Source organism: Pelecanus crispus, chromosome 2 (assembly GCF_030463565.1).
Source record: "Pelecanus crispus isolate bPelCri1 chromosome 2, bPelCri1.pri, whole genome shotgun sequence".
NCBI classification, from domain to species: domain Eukaryota; kingdom Metazoa; phylum Chordata; class Aves; order Pelecaniformes; family Pelecanidae; genus Pelecanus; species Pelecanus crispus.
Genome location: NC_134644.1, coordinates 17,225,696 through 17,247,040, shown reverse-complemented (window position 1 = coordinate 17,247,040; position 21,345 = coordinate 17,225,696). Strand labels below are relative to the sequence as shown.

The 21,345-nt window shown below is 37.7% G+C and overlaps 1 protein-coding gene across 4 annotated transcripts in view; it reads left to right on the top strand.

The window, feature by feature from the left end:
* Window positions 1-21,345, top strand: part of ZEB1 (zinc finger E-box binding homeobox 1) — a 131,377-nt gene that overhangs the window by 76,064 nt on the left and 33,968 nt on the right. The window contains exon 2 of one of the 4 annotated variants that reach the window (XM_075705244.1): window positions 9,433-9,446. The exons of the other annotated variants lie outside the window; for them this stretch is intronic. Coding sequence (XP_075561359.1) covers window positions 9,433-9,446 — 14 coding nt within the window. The remainder of the gene's footprint in view (window positions 1-9,432; window positions 9,447-21,345) is intronic. 4 annotated transcript variants of the gene reach the window in all.

The window sequence follows — 21,345 nt, the reverse complement described above, 5'->3', positions numbered from 1 at the left end:
TGTCCTGAAACATCTTCACAGTTCAGACTTGTCACCTCTCCAGTTCGTTGTGCTCTGTGGATCTGAACTATACTCTTCTCACTGTGGCGGGAAACGTGTCACAATTCTTTCTTTTGTTTATCAGAACTTAATATTCCTCCATGGCTTTTCCAAAGTTGTGACACAGCTGAAAGCAAACTGTCGTGAGACTCGCAGCAACCACTGAAACTGCCATACACTAGACTTCTCGGAATTACCAGGTTGTAAAACTAGTTCTGTATCGAATGAGAAGAAGGGTTTCTGTTTTGTTGCAGATAGTTCAATGAAGATGTCCTCTCAATATTAAGAAGACCTTGAACCCCCCCCTCCCAAAATGCTCCTACAAGTAAGAAATCACATACAGTTGACTCTGTGTTTCTTCCAGAAAACTCTGGGTGTGAACATACTGTAAACAACGTGTAAGAGGCTCTGTGATTACCAAAAGTTGTTAGGATGGGAGTATAGAAAAAACATCTACAGAATGAATGGAAAAATCAGGGGTGGTTTATCAATGAATGTAGAACAACAGAAGGTGATGCACTTGAGGCATGTAAGATAGTGCATATTTTTGGAGGAAAAAAATGAGTTTCTATTAAGTCATTCATCCATTTCCCTGACATAGGTAAAAAAGGGGGCAATTAATAAAATGCACAGCTATCTGGAATACTGTCCTAGCTATTAGAAACAAATTATGGAACTTAAGGTAGATGGAGGGCGTACACATAAGACAACAAAGTTTTCAAGCTTTGGGGCGTGAACCAGACCTTGGCAGTATTAAGGTTGAGAAGGAATGTTTCTTTGTGTAAGATATTTCCCAACTTCTTGTTGGTGTCTTTCCTTTTTCAGGTATTCAGTAGGGGCTGTTATGAGGGAGATGACACTGAACTAGAGGAAAAAGTAACATGACTAATGTGGAAATGAACATGTCTGAGATGCCTGTTGACATCTGAACCTTTTCTCCTTCTCTATTATCTGGCAACTGAAATAGCAAAGTTTGCTCCTTGAAGTCATGCCTTGCTTTTATGTAGATCTTGCTGCGGTCAGCTGCAATTTTATCCCTTCAGTGCATAAGCTGCTGTAATATGCTTTATTTAGTACATGGGATTCCAGTTAGAAGGTATAGCTGCGTAGAACAGCAGTACTGCCTTACTGCGGGAAAAGACTGAGAACAAACCATCAGTGGATACTTTACACTGATTTCTAGGGTGTTTATGGGTGTAGGTAAAGGTTTTGATAATTATGAAGTTCTTAATTGATCTGAATGCCCTTTACCTGGGAGGTCACTCTTGCTTATGGTGAGAACATGAAAAGGCAAAAAGATGCAGCATGGCCATTAGGTTAGGCATGGTGCCATGGGGGTACAGCTTCTGGTCATGGCCAACTCGGAGTACAGGCAGAATGAACTCATGTCTCCTGTGTCTGTCCAAATCCATGCATACTAAACATGACATTGTCATGTTTACATGTGATATTAAGGTATAGTATATAAGGTAAGGTATATAGACAGGAAGATTTAGGTGTGTTTGCTCATGTGAAATGTTATTTTTTTAAGAATAAGATGCACAGGAGCCTGTGAACTAAATAAACTTCACCTTATGCTCAAAATGCCTTTGAGCTAAATCTAAGAAATAAGTGAGGCTTCATTTGTCAATACCTCAGAAAGGTGGGGGGGGGGAGGGTATTGGGGTCCCCTAATCATGGAACCCATTTTCTGGAATGAACTGTCCACAATGCAGCAATAAGGACTACTGATGTTTGTGCAGATACAGCACAATGTATCAGTAGGCTTTTGTTTTGTGATTTTGAAAAAACACAGGTAAGTGTCTATCTACAAAGATGAGTATCAAGTTAGAAAAACCTGTAATGGGAAGGAGCTTTTCAGTACTTATCACAGTAACAACTCAGTAGGGGGTCAGTAAGATGGGAACTCTTTGGTTATTTTTTTTCTTCTAATGCTTCCTTTTTCTGGTAGTGCTAAATTAACTTCTTTAAATTGCTGTCAACTTAACATCTGCAATTATTATAATGTTTCTGAGAAAAAAAATCTGCATGATTATAAATATTTCTAATTTTTATCTTCTTTCCCTAAGCTAGTTTGTAAGGATTTGACATTAGCATTATTTTGTCATATCCTTTTATCAAGTAGTCTTGAACCTGAGAAAAGTTGGGGAAGGGGGAAAAAAATTAGAACTTGCTCCTGCTTGTGCAATTCTTTTCTGTTTTTTCTTTATGTATTCATTTCTAATTATTTAAAATGTCAAGAAGAGTAGAAAACAGGGTTTCATATGACAGGGTTCTGCATAAGTTATTTGTGTTCTGCTTCTGGGAAAGCACAGAGGAGCTCTTTCATATTTGTGTAAAATCTTTGCGTAGTAGATTTACTCATGCAACGCATGTATTAATTTGTATTACTGTATATTTGTAAATAATGCTGTTGGAGCTGGATTTTATGAGCAAGTCCTAATAGTTTCATTTCTTTCAGATCTGTTTGTAAACTATCACATAATTGGGCTGGTTTATTGATCTCACAGAGATTACGCATCTGACACTGTTTGCACCAGTTAATAAACAGTTTTGTTGGCTTTCTTTAAACTGAATATTTGAGAATGCACAGTTCTGTTATGCTGTTGAATTTAAATAGCTTATGTACTGGAATATTTACTACCCTCTTTGTTGTTTCATTTCAGAATGACCTTATTTAAAAATGTATGAGGCTATTTATAATCGACTCTGTGGCAGTGATTAAGGATGTGTGAATAATAGCTTATTGGAAGTTGACAGCTCCTTGTTTGCTAAACTGCTGTTAGAACATTTATGCTGCTTAGTTGTACCTCATTTTTCTGAGGGGAAGCTGCATTTTGACAAGTGCATAGAACAGGTATATGTGGCTGACATTTTTTATTATTTAAAAAAAAAAATTATTTTTATTTCTTTAACTGATTAAGGTTAATTAATTGCTTACCCTGTGTCTAATGATCTGTCTATAGTGTTATTAAAGTAGGAGTGAATGAATCCATTTTTACTTGGAAAAATCAGATGTTGTTCTTCCTGAACAGAGATAGTAGCTCAAACAAATTTGATCAAGCAGTCAGACATCTGTCTGTCTGGTGAGAGTAATACTGTCTTGGTTTTGATCTTAGATTAAGATTCTAAATATCTCTAAGTCTAGGAAGGTGATCCAGGTACTTCTGTCATTGCTATTCAAAAATAAGAATCAAGGAAAAAAAGGACTTATTTAGTTGCAAATTATGTTGAAGTAATTAATTTTTTTGTAACAACATCATAGATATCAATGAGCTTGTACATAAGGCTGACAATCAGATAATACTCAGTGTTTATCCATATGGCTGATAAGCACGAATAACTTTATGGCTTATGCTCTGCTGTTACCTGTTTCTCATTTGACCTAGTGGACTCATTTTAAAGGTGAACAGTAATTAAAGCCCCTGTTCACTCTTGTGTCTTGGCTTATGCGAATAATTAGCTCCTTGTAGGTCTGTACACCCCATAAGACAGTGTAAAACCTAAAGACTGATTTTGGAGAGGTTATGTCATAACTTAGCAAGGACTTTGATGTGCATCTTGAGTTTCTTACAACCAAAAATTGGTAGTCATTTCTCTTCACTACAGTGTTTTCTTTTAGCAGTGACCTGAACGTACTTTAAATCTTACTGTGCACATCACAACTGTTCATTCAAAGTGTTTAGTAAGTGGTGCAGAAATTCATCATTTCATATTTTCACATTGGCTTATTACAAAGAACATGTTACTGATATTACTGCACTGTCATGCTTAATGGTACAAATCACAATAGAATTATAGAAAGAATTTATAATTTTGCTAGATCCTTTAAAAATTCTTAATAGAATAAGTGGCTACTAACAAAATACAGGGTATCTGTCCGTAAGTGTTAGCTCATAATTTCACAGGTTTTACCCCATAAGGCACTAAAATGAGGTAATGCAGAATTAGTACTCCAAGTGCATCAATTTAACAGACTACTATAAGATCTAGATAGTGTTTAAATAAATATATTGTAAAATTAATCTGCATTACCTCTGTTCTTAAGAACTAGATGGTGCTTTTTACAGAGCAGGGATGCTGTTTGCTAGGTATGTTCAAATCATGACAATATATTCCTTTAGCTGTTCTAGCTGATAACAACACTGTTCACTCAACTTCCTCAAAACGCTGCTGTGCTTTAGCTGGCCCAAAATGAATGTGATGTTCCACTCAGGAGTTGGCTGATTTGTAGTGCTGAGTGTTTCCATAGTAGGTAGTCAGTCAAAATGCCTGGGAATTTTCCTGGAGAAAGGAATCTGAATAAATGTGTACATTTAACCTCACTTCAGCGTGACTTGAGAAAGTAGTGCTGCTGTCCTTTCAGTACGCCTGTGTCCGCACAGGCACATTAATGATTTGACTAACTATTGAGTGGAGTTGTCTTAAGTTCTGTGTCATCCTGGCCAGCTTGAAAGTTTTGCATCTCAAAGGTCACCTGTCACCTGTCGTCGTTCAAAACTCCTGGTCACAGAGAGTTTAAATCATTTTTATGGTAAGAAGGTTTGGTTGCTTTTATGGTTTTTAATGGCTTTAAGTTGATATGAGTGGTAATATGACATTGTAGTAAGCCAGAGAAAGAACCTGGACTGAAGCCAACGTGGGGAATGTTCACATGTGTTTCTCTGCACTGTGTAGTAACGTTGAGGTTGGAAAAGTTTAATTACCCGCTCTACTCCTACTTTTTTTTTTTTCCCTTTCCTTACTGAATACTTGTGTGGCCTTGAGTTTTGTTAATCAACAGACCTCATAAGTGAGCCAGATGATGTATTGTTACAGTACCTTTTACAGCTGCTATTTTCCGGAGTACAGTGATTACCTGCAGTGGACAAAAGTAGTTGCTTCCTATTAGAGTACAGTAATTACTAATTGATCTAAATTTAGCTGGTAAAACAAAGTTGATTTTCACTTCTACACTGAAGAGGTTTTTAAGTCATGTAGTATTTAAACTGTAATGTGAAGCCTTGTGAGTCTGTTCTTGACTTTTTGCTCTTTATCTCTCTAGTTTCCTTGTCCTCCAAAAAGGACCAGTATCATTGGTTCATTGGTCATTTATATCAGCTTGCAAAAAGAGGGGTGTTCTGAAGGCAAGGGTAAATTTACTGACATATTTTCAGGGAGGAATATTTATTTCACCTCATATGTCTCATGTTGGGCTTTAAAAAAAAAAATTGTGAGAAGATATTTTGTAGGAGTCTCTCTCAGTTTTTAGAATCATAGAATTGTTTAGGTTGGTAAAGACCTTTAAGATCATCCAGTCCAACCATTAACCTAACATTACCAAGCCATAGGATTCTGTAAGTCCACCACTAAACCAATTAAGGGTAGAGTAGCAACCCCACGGCTCCTGGCTTGGTGGCTGGATCATTTATAATGAAAGTAAAAACTAGGAATCATTAAGATTGGAAAGGGCCTCTAAGATCACCAGTCCAGTCATCAACCCAACACCACCATGCCCACTAAACCATGTCCCCAAGTGCCATGTCTACCCATTTTTTGAACACTTCCAGGGATGGTGACTCCACCACCTCTCTGGGCAGCCTGTTCCAATGCTTGACTACCCTTTCCATGAAGAAATTTTTCCTAGTATCCAATCTAAACCTCCCCTGACACAACTTGAGGCCATTTCCTCTTGTCCTATCACTAGCTACTTGAGAGAAGAGCCCAACACCCACCTCACTACAACCTCCTTTCAGGTAGTTCTAGAGAGCAATAAGGTGTCCCGTGAGCCTCCTTTCCTCTGGTCTAAAGAACCCCAGTTCCCTCAGCCACTCCTCGTAAGACCTGTGCTCCAGACCCTTCACCAGCTTTGTTGCCCTTCTCTGAACACACTCCAGCACCTTGATGTCTCTCTTGTGTTGCGGGGCCCAAAAATGGACACAGAATTCCAGGTGCGGCCTCACCAGTGCCGAGTACAGGGGGACAATCACAGAATCATAGAATGCTTTGGGCTGGAAGGGACCTTGAGAGGTCATCTAGCCCAACCCCCCTGCAGTGAGCAGGGATTGAACCCGTGACCTTGGCGTTATTAGCACCATGCTCACCTCCCTGCTCCTGCTGGCCACACTATTCCTCATACAAGCCAGGATGCTGTTGGCCTTCTTGGCCACCTGGGCACACTGCTGGCTCATGTTCAGCCGGCTGTCTACCAACACCCCCAGATCCTTTTCTGCCAGGCAGCTTTCCAGCCACTCTTCCCCAAGCCTGGTGTATTGCATGGGATTGTTGTGCCCAAAGTGCAGGACCCGGCACTTGGCCTTGTTGAACCTCATACAGTTGGCCTCGGCCAATCGGTCCAGCCTGTCCAGGTCCCTCTGCAGGGCCATCCTACCCTCCAGCAGATCAACACTCCCACCCAACTTGGTGTCATCTGCAAACTTACTGAGGGTGCACTCAATCCCCTCGTCCAGATCATCGATAAAGATATTGAACAAGACTGGCCCCAAAACAGAGCCCTGGGGAACACCGCTCATGACCGGCCGCCAAGTGGACCTAACTCCATTCACCAAATATTACCAGGACACAACAGATGTCTCAGGCTTCTACACAGTGTCTTTAACCACAAAGGTTCATCCTAGTATTTCTCTTTCTTAACAGTCCAGGAGTTGAGAAAAGCTATTGATCTGACTTTGGATGCCAAGAGCAGTATGGATGTATTTGGCTATTACTGGTATATACCGTAATATTTTCAATATTTTGTTAGACTTTTTACCAGGCAGTGCTTCATATTGGCTGTAACACCTCTGAGTGTTGTACTTTCTGCCGGGAAGGAAAGTTAGGATGACTGTTAGACTGTGCTCCTGCCTTCTCCAGAAGTGCTATTTCTGTCAGGCTACCTTGCAGAGTTGTGGGTTTTTTTCTTTTTAAACATTGCTCATCGCATCCTTCCACCTTCATTTTGGCCGTTTCTCTCTCATGGGCATATTGATTTCCTATTCAGTGAGTTCTCAGTAACCTTCTGCTCACTGATTGTGCTTGTCTCGTAATCCTCAATAGTCTTCCCTACACCTCCCTTTCTCTGATGGCATCACGGCTTTCAGAAAACTCAATTCCCTTGCAGAAGTAGTCAGGGGTTGACTTAGCCCCTTCCCGGATCCTGATCGTTTTAGGAGATCGTGATCATTTTAGTTACATTTGTAACCATAAAGATGTCTTGACTATTTTTAGGAGAAACAGAAGATTAGATAGGTCTTAAAAATGGGTGTGAGTATCTTCTTGGAAAAATTACCAGAGATTGGAGAACACATTTCTCATTTCAGAAGTTCCAAAAGTCAGGTCTGATCACACTGTAATGCTTCATTCTTCTTCAGATTCCATGTTTCCTTGTTCTTTTTCTCCTAGGCAATAAAGGCTTGTAAACCTAAAGATGTTTAATCTCTGAGATATTAACAGCCAACTATCCATTATTAAGATTCACAAATGGAGTAACTAGGTTAAAATGTTTTATATTTATTAGCACTGTTGTTGTTACTTCTTTTTGTAGCATGTCAGTGAATTGCAGTTGGACTGATCTGATAGAGCGCATAAGATTCTTAAAAACTAAAATCTGCTACAGAAATACTGTATATGAAATTAAAGGATTAAATATGCTAAAATAGCTACAGGTACCACTATGCCTTTGCTATCTACAGTATCTCTCTGGTTTGTAATTTTAACCAGATAGCTCTTGGGAAGTTTCTAAGAGACAGGTCGTGAAGCAGTAAAAAACAATTCACAAGGTATTTGAAAGTTTTTCTCCCTTTCTAGAAGTTCTGTCTCTTCAAAAGAGACCAGGTACAGGAAGCTTGAAAATCATTTGCATCCTAAACAAAACATTTTTATTTTTAAGCCAAACACTCCCATCATGGTTTATTAGTGCTCAGCTGGTTTTGCAGTAGCCTTTACAAAGAGAAAGTATCTGTCTTGAAGTGACTGACAGATGTTTCTTACTGTTCTCCTCAGTATTAACCTGAAATTAGGCATGTCTTTGTTATCCTCTTACTGTCTTTTGCACTTATGTACAAAAAGCTGACAAAATTAAATTTAAGAATGCATGTAATGCATGTCAGGTCATTTATATGAATAAATATGGGGTTGGATATTTTCTCTTTTTTTTTTTTTTTTTTTTGAAATTGGTCTCTTTATTTAAGCTACCCCATAGTTGATCCTTTGTTAGATTCTTCTTTATCACTGTTCATTCACCTTACATATGAATTTCAATGTCAAATGGAACCGATAAGCTCTTTTAAATTAAAGTCTCAAAATGTTTAACTTCATCCTTGTGTAGATAGTGAGAATTTGGAGGTGTTGGACTAAATTGAATAGTTATTCGTCACTGTTAGCAAGTCTTGGAACATACCTGCTGTACAGTAAATTCCAATATCATAGTTACAATCTCACAGTTGTATTTATGGACTGACATTTTAAATCATCTTCATTTGCTGGACTCTTTTTTTTAAAGTATGTATTTGTTGGGAACCTTTTACAAGCTTTATTGTGCCGTGTGTTGATCTTGTACAAACACGAGTGCACGCTTTCTTGGAAATTCAGTGTATCATGTAGCTGTATACTATAAAAAGTAATTATGAATATTTAAGAAAGTTTTTAGCATTAACTTATTAGCTACTATTCATTCAGCTCATATTACAGTAATGTTACACTAACTGAAGAATGTCAAAAATCTCTTGTTTCTCACTTCTACTATGTCATGCCAACACTTCGTTTGCCCCTCCAAATAATAATTATAGATAATCTTCAGTCTCTCTTTTGTGTTAAAAAAAAAAGGCAGAACAAACTAATGAAACATTAGAAACATTTTTTGCCTGTGGGTTTTTTTTGTGACAGGAAAATCTGAAACAGTTTAAGGAATAATTCCCTTTGAAGTTTATAAAGAAACAAATGTGAGGCTCAATGAAGCAAAGCAGCTGAGGGAGCTTCTCCAGAGGCCCAGTAGAGGACGATGGACAGAACGTTTTTTTTCTGAAACTCCATCATGTTACAGAACCAATTATTGTAGTTTCGTTCAGTAAGGAAAGCGATTTCTCTTCTGAGTGGAAAAATGCTTTCTTGGCCGTTGCTTCTTTAAACCAGATAAATTCTTCAAATTAGGTAAAATTAGATAAATGTGTTGGAAATCCTTGCCCTTGTGCCAGTTAAGTCCCGTCTTCCTGTATTGCATTGGTTTTTGAATTCCACACCTCTCTTGAGGGAGGCAGATTTTTTCCTAAGTCGTTGATTAATACCCAAATTTTCAGTAGCTGATAGGAGTTTCAGTTGCTGGTAAGATTCAGAAATATGAGAGTGAACTGGAATCAGTGTAACACAAGGTTTAAAGGCAAGGGTTGCCATTCCGAAAGGGACTTAATGCTTGGGAAGGGAAGCAGGGAAGAGTGGGAGCTCTACCTGGCGCCTGCCACTGGCATTCAGACTGTGGAGCAGGCGGGCGACGGCCTTCTGGGCCAGCTCCGTTTGTCTTCGTTTCACTCGTATAGTGCTTAGGCTCAAAGAATTGAACTTGTCAGATTTCAAGCTCATATTCGTTGACAGATCATCAGGGTCTATGTGAAAATGTGGTTTATACTACCTAGAAGCATATAGCTGTTAGGAGAGGGGAAGGGGTACACTTGATTTGGCCAGAAGAAGCAGTGGTGAGGACTCCAGGCAGGTGCTCAAGCATTAGCAGTATTTAAGCAGAACTGCAGGCTGTCTTGTGGCATGCTGTTTTCAGTATCTACTTATTGAATTAGATGAGTGCTTCAAAAAAATGCTTTACTGGGGATCATGTATACACTCAATATTTTCAGTAGTTATTTAGCTTTAAGATTGTAAGATCTTTTTTTCCCTTAATAAGACCATTTTCTGCTGCGTAAGTTCAGACAGAGATAATATCATGTCATCATGTTACGTCTGCTCTGAAGTTCCCAGCTTTGCAAGATATTTTCTTATTCTTTAAGACTGTTTTGATAGATAGACTGTCATTCTTCAAGGCTAGCAGTGCTGGTTTCTCAGGATGTTATTTCACTTTTTAAGGAAAACAGTCTGAAATAGTTTGCTAGTACATCTAATAGCTTGTTAGTTCATCTAAATAGTTTATATTGAGAAGTGAATGAGATTTTTTTGAATTTAGGCTAGAGCCTAAATTTAATATTTCTTTCTGTTAGAGTGCATTTGTGAGTCTGTATTTCAACAAGAGGCTCTTTTATGGCTTCCTCTTCATTCTTGCAGCATTTTCTCAATGCTGGTTTGAATCTTCATCTCTCTCTGATGGGGAGCAGCTGTAGTGTCACAGAGTCAGCATGGCTGTGCAAACTTGGAAGCTCGTGGCATTCTCTTCTCATACCTTCTTCGTGAACCTGACTTCTTTTGAAGCATGTGCTAACTATGTCTGTGAAATATTGTAATGGCTAGATGAGGGTTATGCTTCCACATGGGGGCTGAAGAGCTGGTTTGTCTAGTTCTTGGCCCAAAAATCTGGGTATAATTACCTTCGCAGGTAGATTCAGTAGCTATATGTGAACAATTTGTGCACAAGAATGGAACAGTGCAAATCCAGTTCACAGTTTTAAAGTTAACAACCCTGCCTTTGGAAGCATCTATCATAAATTATTTGATCTTCAGAGAAAAATAAGTTCTTGCTAAAGTGTGCTGTGCACTATGTTCACAGCCTTTTGAAGCGAAGAGGTTAGTATGGCGAAACATATTTGTTTCCTTACTATAATGTCAGAAATATCCATTAGGTTTCATTCTGATTTGTGGAAATATACAAAATTTTATTTAAATGTGTAAAAATTCACTAAGGTATAATTTCCCATTGTCATTTTGGCAACATTATTATCCTTATGGAATGCATCTTTTGAAAATTAAACTTTTCATTAAGCTTTGTACTTCCATTTAAACAAGATAAATGAGACCTTTCATAATCTCATGTGTCCACCTGTTTAAATAGAACACCAGGGAATGTCTACCCTTGAAATTCAGTAAAACACTGTAAATCCATTGCATATTTTTTCACTGTCTCTTTATATACTCCTACACTGCAGTAGGTTCCTGGGAATGATAGTTGTTCGTTATCTTGCAAAATGAACAAGCCACACTTAGAATTTAGGTGGTGCTTTATTTCCCACTTCACACAAATAAATAATATAAATGATCAGTGATTTAATATTTTAAAAGAATTGAAATTCAGTAATGTGAAAAATCTGTAATGTAAAAATTAGTATTGTAAAAATACAGTAGATAAATAAAAACTGGAGAGACTTGGAACTTGTCATACCACTCCCAGACAGTAATTTTCTACTGCCAGTGTCTTGGTTGATTAGCTGTGAATATAAATGCAAAAAATTATGTGCATGTCATATATGAATATGTGTGATAAACTCACGTTATTCAAGATGCAAAGCTACATGAAGCAAACCAGATCATCCACATTACATACTAAAACTGTGTTTGTCTACATTTTAGTATTCTAACACGTCTTTGTAATCTTTATTTTCAGGAAAAGTGAATTAAGAATGTTTGATATAACACTCTGTCGTGATAATAACATATAATCTCTACAAATTAGTTACACTGAATCCAAAAGTCAGGACCCGTATTTTGAAAACTTAAACCTAGAACATCATTAAAAATGCTCGTCTGTTATTAAGTGAATCAGAGTGAAGCTAAAATGTAGCTTGTCAACTTAAAAGACAATTTTAAAAAAAAAAAAGTCCCTTCTTATGTGTCATAAGCAGGGGACAGCCAGGGGAGTTACTTAAATGTTGGAGCGTTTAAACCTGTAGTCAGAATAAATAGCTGACCATTATGCATTTGACAAACTAGCTCTCTTTCAAGAGGTATATTTAAGAAATTACTTAGAGGTTAAGAAAAAATGTTGTGAAATACGAAATGAAAATAAAATTATACTTTCAAATACATTTATTTAATAATTTATTAATAATTTATTAACGTAGATTATACAGCTGTTCAAAGTTGCATAATTTATTCTTCTGTTAATTTAGGAATGAGTAAAGAAAAATGACAGGGCTTCATAAGACATGTGGTTCATTACAGTGATGGCTCTACCACATATATAATTTTCTTAATGCTGAAGACTTTTCTAATGGCACCTTATGATAGTCATAAAACTTTGGGGGCAAGAAAGAATTGCTGTAATAGGCTACTCTTGTATATAAAATGTGGCACTTGGAGGATCATTTTTCTGCCTTCCATCTAAGAGGATCTCCAAACTTGATAAGCCAAACTGGTATTCCTGTATTACAGGAATCCTGTATTCCTGTCTTTTTATTATCCATGAAATAAATATTTACTGTATATAAACCTAGGTAATGATGTTATATGAAATCACCAGTGTTATGGAATATATAATACACATTTCTGTAAACATGTCAGCTGTGTCCTCCTGAAGAACTAACCTGGCCAAATGATACCTGAATTAATGGCACAAGGTTCAGGCCAATTCAGGCACGAGTGGATGCTCTGTAAGAGTGGATACCCATGCAAGAGTGGAATTATTTCACACAGTGGTTGAGTTAGCATCATGGAGTGATTTTGGTTACAATTGATAATTTGTACTAATTTGAGTTTTTATGTATAATGCTAAAATACAACTGTCAGGTTTTTAAGTATGGATTAAGGTAATTATCAAACTGTAACTCAGATTAAGTCTTTAATGAGGATAAATCTAAAGCAACTGTATTACAGTTGTATTCAGTTTATGCTACTATTATGAACAGAAATAGGATATTGCGCTTTTTTAGCAAGTTGGCCAGTATGATGCAACTTGTAGGTAATTTTGAAGCATGCTACTATGGTGTGTGTCTGTGTTTTATGCCTACATATCCCTTACAATGAGTATCTCCATCTTGCTGCAATCAAATACATTCCTGTAACTGATCATGTTCTCCCAAATGATTGGTACCCATTGGTACCTAGTACCAATACCTGTTGGTACCTAGTAGCAATTAATGATGAGACAATTTTCTGTGGCTCATTTTAAACTTGGTGACATTTATCTGTGTGCAAGGGTTAATTTTTATTGTAGTAATAAATCATCTGTTTTTAAAAATCTGTCTCTGAGAAAGTAATTAATGATCTTGCCTTTTAAATACTTCTCTTAGCTAACTTTTTTTATACGTGAGAAGTTTTATAAAGGAAAACAATGTCAAGCATCCGGAGTAGGAACTGTGTAGAAACAATGTGGTCATCTTACAAATAGAGCATTTTGAACATAGGGCAGAGTGGTACAGTCACCAGTGGACAGGTAATTTTTGAAGAGTAAAACAGACTATGTATCCCATGGAAATACTTCTTCTCAGCCTCTCCTCAGTTTAGTTTACCATTTCCAGTTGTTCAGTAACTGGAGGTACTAAAAGATGAAGGATTCTCAGATACTTACACATCCTAGGCTTAATTTTAATGATCCCCACGCTCAGTTGTCTCAGAGGCAGTAAACTGTTGTGGCTGTCAGACTGTACTTGGCTGTGGGGGACACCAGTCAGATGTGTAGATTGGTTTTTCCAGTCTTCTGTGTGAAATGATAGACTATAAATAACTAATAATGGTGACAGAAAAGCAAACTTAACCTGGGATGAAATAGAACATGAGGGAAAGGTTTCTACTTTTTGCCTCTCTAATTTGGAGTAGAGAATGGCTAGATCATTGCTGCAGAATTGGTCCCCACAGTATATTTTCTTAGAAAATTAAGGTTTGTTTTTTTTTTTTTTTTAAATCATATCAGGATTTTATCTATTTTATATTTATGTCAGTATAATTTTGTGGGAAAATTATGCATGTTTTTTAGGAGAGGAAAAATGGTCAGAGATTTAGTCAAATGTTCCTGCCTGTACATTACATGGCTATCCCTACCTCCTATTTGATACTTATTTTGTCCACATGCATTTACAAATACAAATACTTGTTAAAACTTCCATGTTGCAGAGGAGAGGTTTTTGTCATCTGTAATGAGTGAACACTTTTCTGCATTTTATGAGGCTATCTGAGGGACAGTATTTAAAAAGAGGGAGCTGCGAGACAGAAAAATGAACCAAGGCATGGCTTCTCACCTGCTGAATGTTTAAAGCTGTAATGAAATTATTGAAATTATTTTATTTCCAGTAGATTTAAAAAAAATGCTGGGAGGGGATATGGTTCTTTCTGTTCAGTACTTTAAGATTTTGTAAATACTTCCTTAAAGTATTAAACTTTAAGTTTTTGTAAAAGTTCCTGGCAGCAGCAGTTGACGTGGAATTGTACAGACAGAGTTAAGTGCTCATTTGTAGAAAGCTCTGCAACCTTGCCTTGTACAATGGTGATAACAGGCAAAGGGTACAGTTAATTATCTCGTATACCTTCGGCTGTCTTGTTTCTGAAAGTGAATTTTTTTCCTATGGGACCATTTTTAGTATTTCCAACCCTATAAGCACCTTGTAATAATACCATTTTTCAAATTGTGCTGCCACTGAGAATTTTCATATTTGCATGTAGAATTTACATCAATCCAGAGACTAGAATGAGAGAATATTTGGACAATAGTTAGGTTTTTCATTAGAAAAAGGACCATCATTTGCAACTCCAGTAGAGAAATTAACATTGCAAGTCCCTCTGTCTCTCCCTGAAAGACTGAAAGCCTTCGTTTTGCAAAGCTATAAAGCTTCCATTTTTAGCACAGAAGAGCTGCAGAGTAATGAAAAGTCTCAAAGCAGCATGCTGAAAATTACATTTCTTAAGTTACCTTTTGGAAGTAGCCCCAGTAAGAGAAGTATTTCAGATCAGATTATTTTTATGTGATGATATAGGTATACATATATAGATATACATTTCCAAATCTAATTTTAGTCTATCAAATGTGAAAATACATATTTAAGTATGTATATGTGTGTATAAATATGTATTTTAAAATTATTATTGGACCAAGACTAAATACTTGAAATACTTGTCTGTATACTCTCTACTTCTCATCTCTGGACTCATGTCAATTTTACATGCAAATAAATTCTCATATGAGCACTGGAGTTGATTTTAAAGTTGCTTCCTGCCCTTATGAGTTCCATAAATTTTTACCATGTAGCATTAGAGCACCTGGAAAGCCATTCAAAGCGACATGCATTTGGAGCCTAGTGTTTCTAGGAAAGGCTTATATAGTATCCCAGTGTCCAACTGCTGTGGTTGTATTGCTCATGTGATGGGCAGTTAAAACTATAAGGTATGTGGGCTACCTTAAGAGCTCCCACTTGGTGACCCAGCGGTCTTCTGTGCTAAGGCCTTTTGTTGAGAGGTCTGCCTGCATAGTTTTCGTCATCCTTTCTAATGAGTGTGAAACCAGCGTCCGCAGTTGAGCTTGTCATCTGCAATCTTGGGAGTTACCTAAACACATACGGTTGCTGTGGTCAGGTCATCTTGCTAGGTGATACTTGGTAATGTTCAGAGTTGATGCCAATCAGCAGTGCAGATGGGAACAACCATGCCTATGATCTTAAGATAATGAGTGGAAGAAAAGGTTTTCATTCAAGAAGCAACCCAAAGGGAGGGGGTGATGGTGGTCTCTCTTTTACTGGCCTGTATGTACTGCACATGACAACTTGTTACCAGTCCTGGAGCTCCATTGCCATTCACTCATCTTTAACCTCGCGCTGCAGCGCTGAGCGATTTGGGTACTCACTGGCATCCACGTCTTCTGCGCCATTGGTCTTCTGTCTCCCATAGGTCCTTTTCAAGTTTTCCTGTGTTGCTATTGCATCTCCTCTGTCAGGATGTTTGTTAGCAGTATAGATCCAGACTCTTTTTGAGTATGGTATTCAATCCATAAAACTTGTCACACAACCTCATCCACTTTCATCTCTAACAGATGGTGGTTACCGGTTCTGGCCAGCATCTGTCACTGCAAGCTCTTGGCTGTGTAGAAGGACCACGTATAGCTTTCCTTTCAGTTGCTGGTATGTCCTGCGCTCAGGAGTCTGCCAAGAATTTGACTGATCCCTTCAGAAAGTAAATTGTGAAAGGGAGTATATGACCTGGTTGCTTGTAGGAGGAAGGAACAGGGTAGACAGCCCAAGAGGTCCCTCCCTTCTACAGGCAGAGATTTTGGTGCCAGTCGCATTTAATCATTTTTATAATGGTATGAGCAATGGGAAGTTTTATCCTTCAGACTCTGCAGGCAAGAAGTGTGTGTCCGTTCTACAGGTGTTTGGCTGCAGCTGCACGTCCTTCAGTGTCTTAATTCAGATCAGGACTGTGTTTTTGAAATGAATCTCCTCATTGTCCTCACTCACTGTGCTTTGACTTGAGAGCATGCCTTTTCTTTGTACAAAATGAGAAGATAGGCTTTGGGGGCACTCTTAAGTATGTCGCCAGCCACTAACGAAAATTTACTCCAGAAGACCAGACTAGAACTAGTTTTATTAAGAGACCACTTCGAAACACAAAGTGTGAACATTAGGTCCTCAGTGTCTGCACTTTCACCACATTTCTGTTTCTTTTCCACCACCCTGCCTGCTAGTGTGAGTACAAGCTCACTGTCCTTGCTGTCAGAATCGACGACTCTTACAAAGCCTTTACAATCAGTGGGGCTTGTTTTCGGATCCCTCTTCTTACTTGGTGCTGGGCCCAGCATCCCAGAAATGATACGGAAGTAAAATCTAATGCCTTAAGTATGTAGTTTGAATAATTTGGGAGGGATGGAGGGAATATATGTATATTATTCTGCCCAGAACTCATCTTGGTCATAGGCAAAGCAGGTAGTTGGCTAAAGCAGCTGCCTGCCAGGAGCAGCCAAAGCAGCAGATTCCTCAGCTGCTCTCTGCTGTCTGCCTTTATTCACCTTCATGGCAGGAACTCCACTGCGTCTGCCCCACTAGGAAGCCCGGAGCTGCTTCTGCTTCTGGGTTTCTAAATAATACACTATCAAACTGTCCTGTTCCAATACAGTTGTGCATATGGGACTAAGTTAACCCTAAATCAAACTAACGATCAGATGAACAAAGGCAAACAGCAAAAAATTTAATCACTGAGGACAGACTATTTGCCAGATTTGCTCTAAGTATCGCTTATGTCATCTCAAAGTCTAGTGCCAGAGCTGTAGCCATTACCCTAATGCTGGGGAACTGGTCCTGACTTAGATCATCAGGCTTTGCTCCAGACTTTGGCATATCAATAGAAAAATTCAACATTGAGGGTGAGCTTGTTTTTAATGTCAAATACTGATTGATTTTAAAACCATGATTTAAAATTGACAAGCAGAAAATTGGTATTTACACCCTTGATTTTAAGTGTGTTCTGTAAGCCAAGCCAAACATTGTCTCACTTTTGGTACAGCATTTAGAGCACGTTTAGCATGCAGTCCACTTGCAAAGTATTTATTTTAAACTAAAGGTTTCTTTGAGTTGACCATAACAGCAAATAATGCAGTATGTGTGTATTGGGATGATTTATATACTTTAGTGCATATTAAGATTCTTGAATTTTATGGTTTTTATTGTGTCAGAATATTCAATCAAATGTGTGTCAAGCTGCATTTGACTGGACATTAGTGTTCAGTTAAGAGGTATAAAAAGATTTTGAAAGATTTTTATTAGTTAAACAAAATTATCAGAAATGTGCTTGGTACATGTAAATATTTAGACTAACATTTTTACTACTATTCATATATTTATATAAACATACGTGGGAGATGTAAGTTTGATCCCTTCAGGCAGAGGAAGGACTGAATCCAGTTCCCCCTTTCCTGCGTGAGCATGCTTACGTGTGTGTATGTCTAAATAAACAGTGAGTCAACCTTTTATATATAAAGTATAGTTCTGGTCTCTACAGTTATAGCATGTATACTGTTCTTAAAAGCAGAATGACTTTTCTGAAAATTACAAATATGTTTTTAAATTTAAAATTTATTATTTCAGAAACTAATCTCTGGCAGGTTTTTTTTTTTCTTGGATGATTTAATTAAGAGTTTAATATGGTTTCCTCACACTTTCCACATAACAGGATCTCATTGTAGGGTATTTTTACTGAGTTCAATAAGCTGCCTAATGTAATGTGTTCTGCTGCCTCCACTCCCCTCTGTAGTGTTGCTGGCTGTCCTGATACTACGGGAAGTCACCCTGCTGCCTGATGGAGGCTGTGCCATAACTGGGAAGCAGCAAATATTTTCACTAAGGGTTGTTTGTACTTGTTTGGGAAATAATGACAGTGTTTCCAAATAGCCAAGCAGTAGTATGGCAGATAAAATTCTAGATAGATAAGTGAGGCAATGTATATGGAGGGAGGAGCAGGGTCCTGTGATAGGTTCTGAGCTGATTGGTACCATTCAGGAACAGCACTTCTGGAGTTTCAGAAAATAAACCTGTAGTAGTGTCAGTTTAATTACTTGTAGCAGTCAAGAAAAGCCTAGAATATGACTTGCATTATTAGAAAAGGGATAGAGAAGAAAACAGCACGTTGTTATGCTGCTATTCTAATCCATGATGCACATGCATCCTGAATGCTGGGTGCAGTTGTAGGTTGTCATCTCTCCCCCCTGCAAACACAGTGATGCAGCAGAACAGAAGAAGAACCAGAGAGGTGCAGCAAAAACGGTCCATGGAACAACTGCTGTATGAGTAACAAGTGGACGAGGACTCTTCACATTGGAAGGGAGGGCTGCACAATGAAGCGTATAAAATCATGAACTGCATAGAGGACACAAGTGGGGAGGATTCAGAGGACACCCACTGAATCTAGTGCAGAGCAGGTTCAAAATCAGAAGAAACTTACTCTTCCCACAACACAGAGCTGTGAAACTGCTTGCCTCAGAATAATGTGGATGCCAGAATTTTCATGAGTTCAGAAAGGTAACCAAATTCACAGAAAATGAGGCTATTAGGGATGAGGACAACACATCTCACTTAGAAATTCCAGGAGCCAAAAAACTACTGGAAACAGGCAGAGAATTTTAGGAGAAGCATCAACATATGCCTTCCCTTTTGTTAAGCTCTTCCCTGTATTTCTACTTCAGATGGCAACATGGTTCTATATATATTACTGCATGGAAGGTACTTATTAATTTCAAGTGTATGTATTAAACTGAGAGGAAAAATATGAAAAGAACATAAAGGTCTAACTTTACTAAAGATACTGGGCAGCTTATCAGTGGAGAAGTGGAAGTATGGCATTTCATTCAGGAGTAGTAATAAAACTAATAATATACCCTAAAATCTAAATATAAAATACTGAATGCTAAATGATCAGGTTTCTGCCTTTGCAATATATTTTGACAAAAATATTTTTAAAGCTAGAGAAAAATAATATGTAGGTGCAGAATTTTCAGTTGAGCTGACGGGGAGTAAATGGTTCCCAAGAGATGATTGTAGGCTGTCAGAGCAGCAATCCATGAACCCAAGAATGCACTTCACAGAGCACAGGAGTTGTTCCAGTTCGTAGAATCAAAGGTTTCTTCTCTAACAGTATTAATGAATAAGCTTTCAAAATTTTTTTATAACTTGGAAGAGCTTTTAGAAGTAAGATTTCTAAAAGATCAGAATCCCTCACACCTGTTTAGATCTCCAGCCTTTTCGGTGTTGAGATACTGAGCCCACACAATTGAAATGTTTTGGTTACCTGTGTCCAACATCTTTAAAAATATGTTTGTGTTAACTCACAAATTCCTAAAAGTTTATTTTTTCAATGGAAGTAGGTAGGATTTTGGATGAAGTACACAGAGGTATAAAAGAGACAGGTAGTAAGAATGTTGGACCAGACTCTACATAAGACAGTGACCACTGGCAAGTATTGAAGAAAAGATTGTAACAGATTAGGTTCAAAGCATCCTTCCCTCTGTACACTTCCAGATCCTGGTAATACATAATAGAGATTACAGATTATTTCCGTTGAAGCCTGTCCTCTTTTTAGTGCAGTTCTGTGCTGTTGCCACCTGATCTCAAATTATTCCGATACATATTCCACCGCATACTTTTTTTTCCTTTCTGAGATGAGTAAATTCCTATGAGAATTTGAATGATACGAACTTGATTGGGTCATTCTTCATGTTGGGAATGTCGTCTTTCATGTCAGCTAATGATTCAGAGGGCAGATCTGGATGGCGGAGCGGTGAGCAAGTACCTGCTGCTGGCTTTTTGAGAAGCTTTCCTTCTATTGCCACCCAGGTAGCTCGCCTTTTTGGGGACTCTCCCATTATAGTATATGCTATGGAAACAGCAAGTCCTATAGTCTTTCATCACCGCAATACTAGTGTTCACCTTAAGTTCCTTGGTTTTAAATCAGAGAACTAAAGATTCTTTTCCTTTTGAATACCATGTTTGAATTTGACTAGACATATGTATTGGGGTTTTCTAGCTGTATTCAACCAGCAAAATAGTATATTTCTCTGTTTTAGCTCTTTAATTGCTAATTCCATTTGAACATACTTCTTTTTTAATTAGAATTGCCCACATCATACATCATCTCTGCATTTAGGACTGTAAAAATCCAGAAAGCAAAGCTCACTTTCTGTAACTCATTCATACTCTTAGAGCAATGAAAGCTTCAATTACAGATACTCATTTATTCTTTAAGAATCAGGATACTGTAGCAAGGAAGTGATCAACAGGAAAAGAAGTAATTATGGTTCATAAAATGTATTTTTCATGTATTGTTTTTAATGAAGATTTCATCTTTATTTCAGAAGACATATAGTAATGATATAAAAATTTGGTTTTATTGAATAAATACTTAGTCTTCAGTGTCAGTTGTAATACATATGTTGAAAATGGGGACTTCTTTTCTATTCATCTGTGAAAGTAAAGCTGAAATTAATAATGAACATGTTTAATATAATAATGTACATTTTTATGCTAAGGTTACATACTATACAGTGGATAGCATAGGCCCGTATGTCTGTTAAACATCGTATGTCTGGTGACCTGTTTTCAGAGGCTTACAGCCATGGTTCATGATCTGAGTCGGACTCAGCTTTTACAATTGAAGATAAGATTCCCTTCAGTGGTCTGCTTCTTCTCCCCTGCTGCTGCTGGCCATCCCTGGAGCGGTGGTAGCTGAGGGTGACGTAACCTCTCTATCTGTCCTTGGTTTTCACAGACCAGTGTCTCATCGTGGAGACATTGATTGCTGTTTGTGCCAGTTTTCTGTGATCCAGGCTGAATTATTTTGTTTAGATAGTAGATACTTTTAAATGACATTAACTAAAAGTACATATTACTGACGTTTGAAGTATTTGTAGTTACTTCATTGGAAAGATGTAACTGTTCTTCTAAGCGAGGTTTTACATGTTTTTTATTGTCTGCGTGGAATATTTGGCCAAAT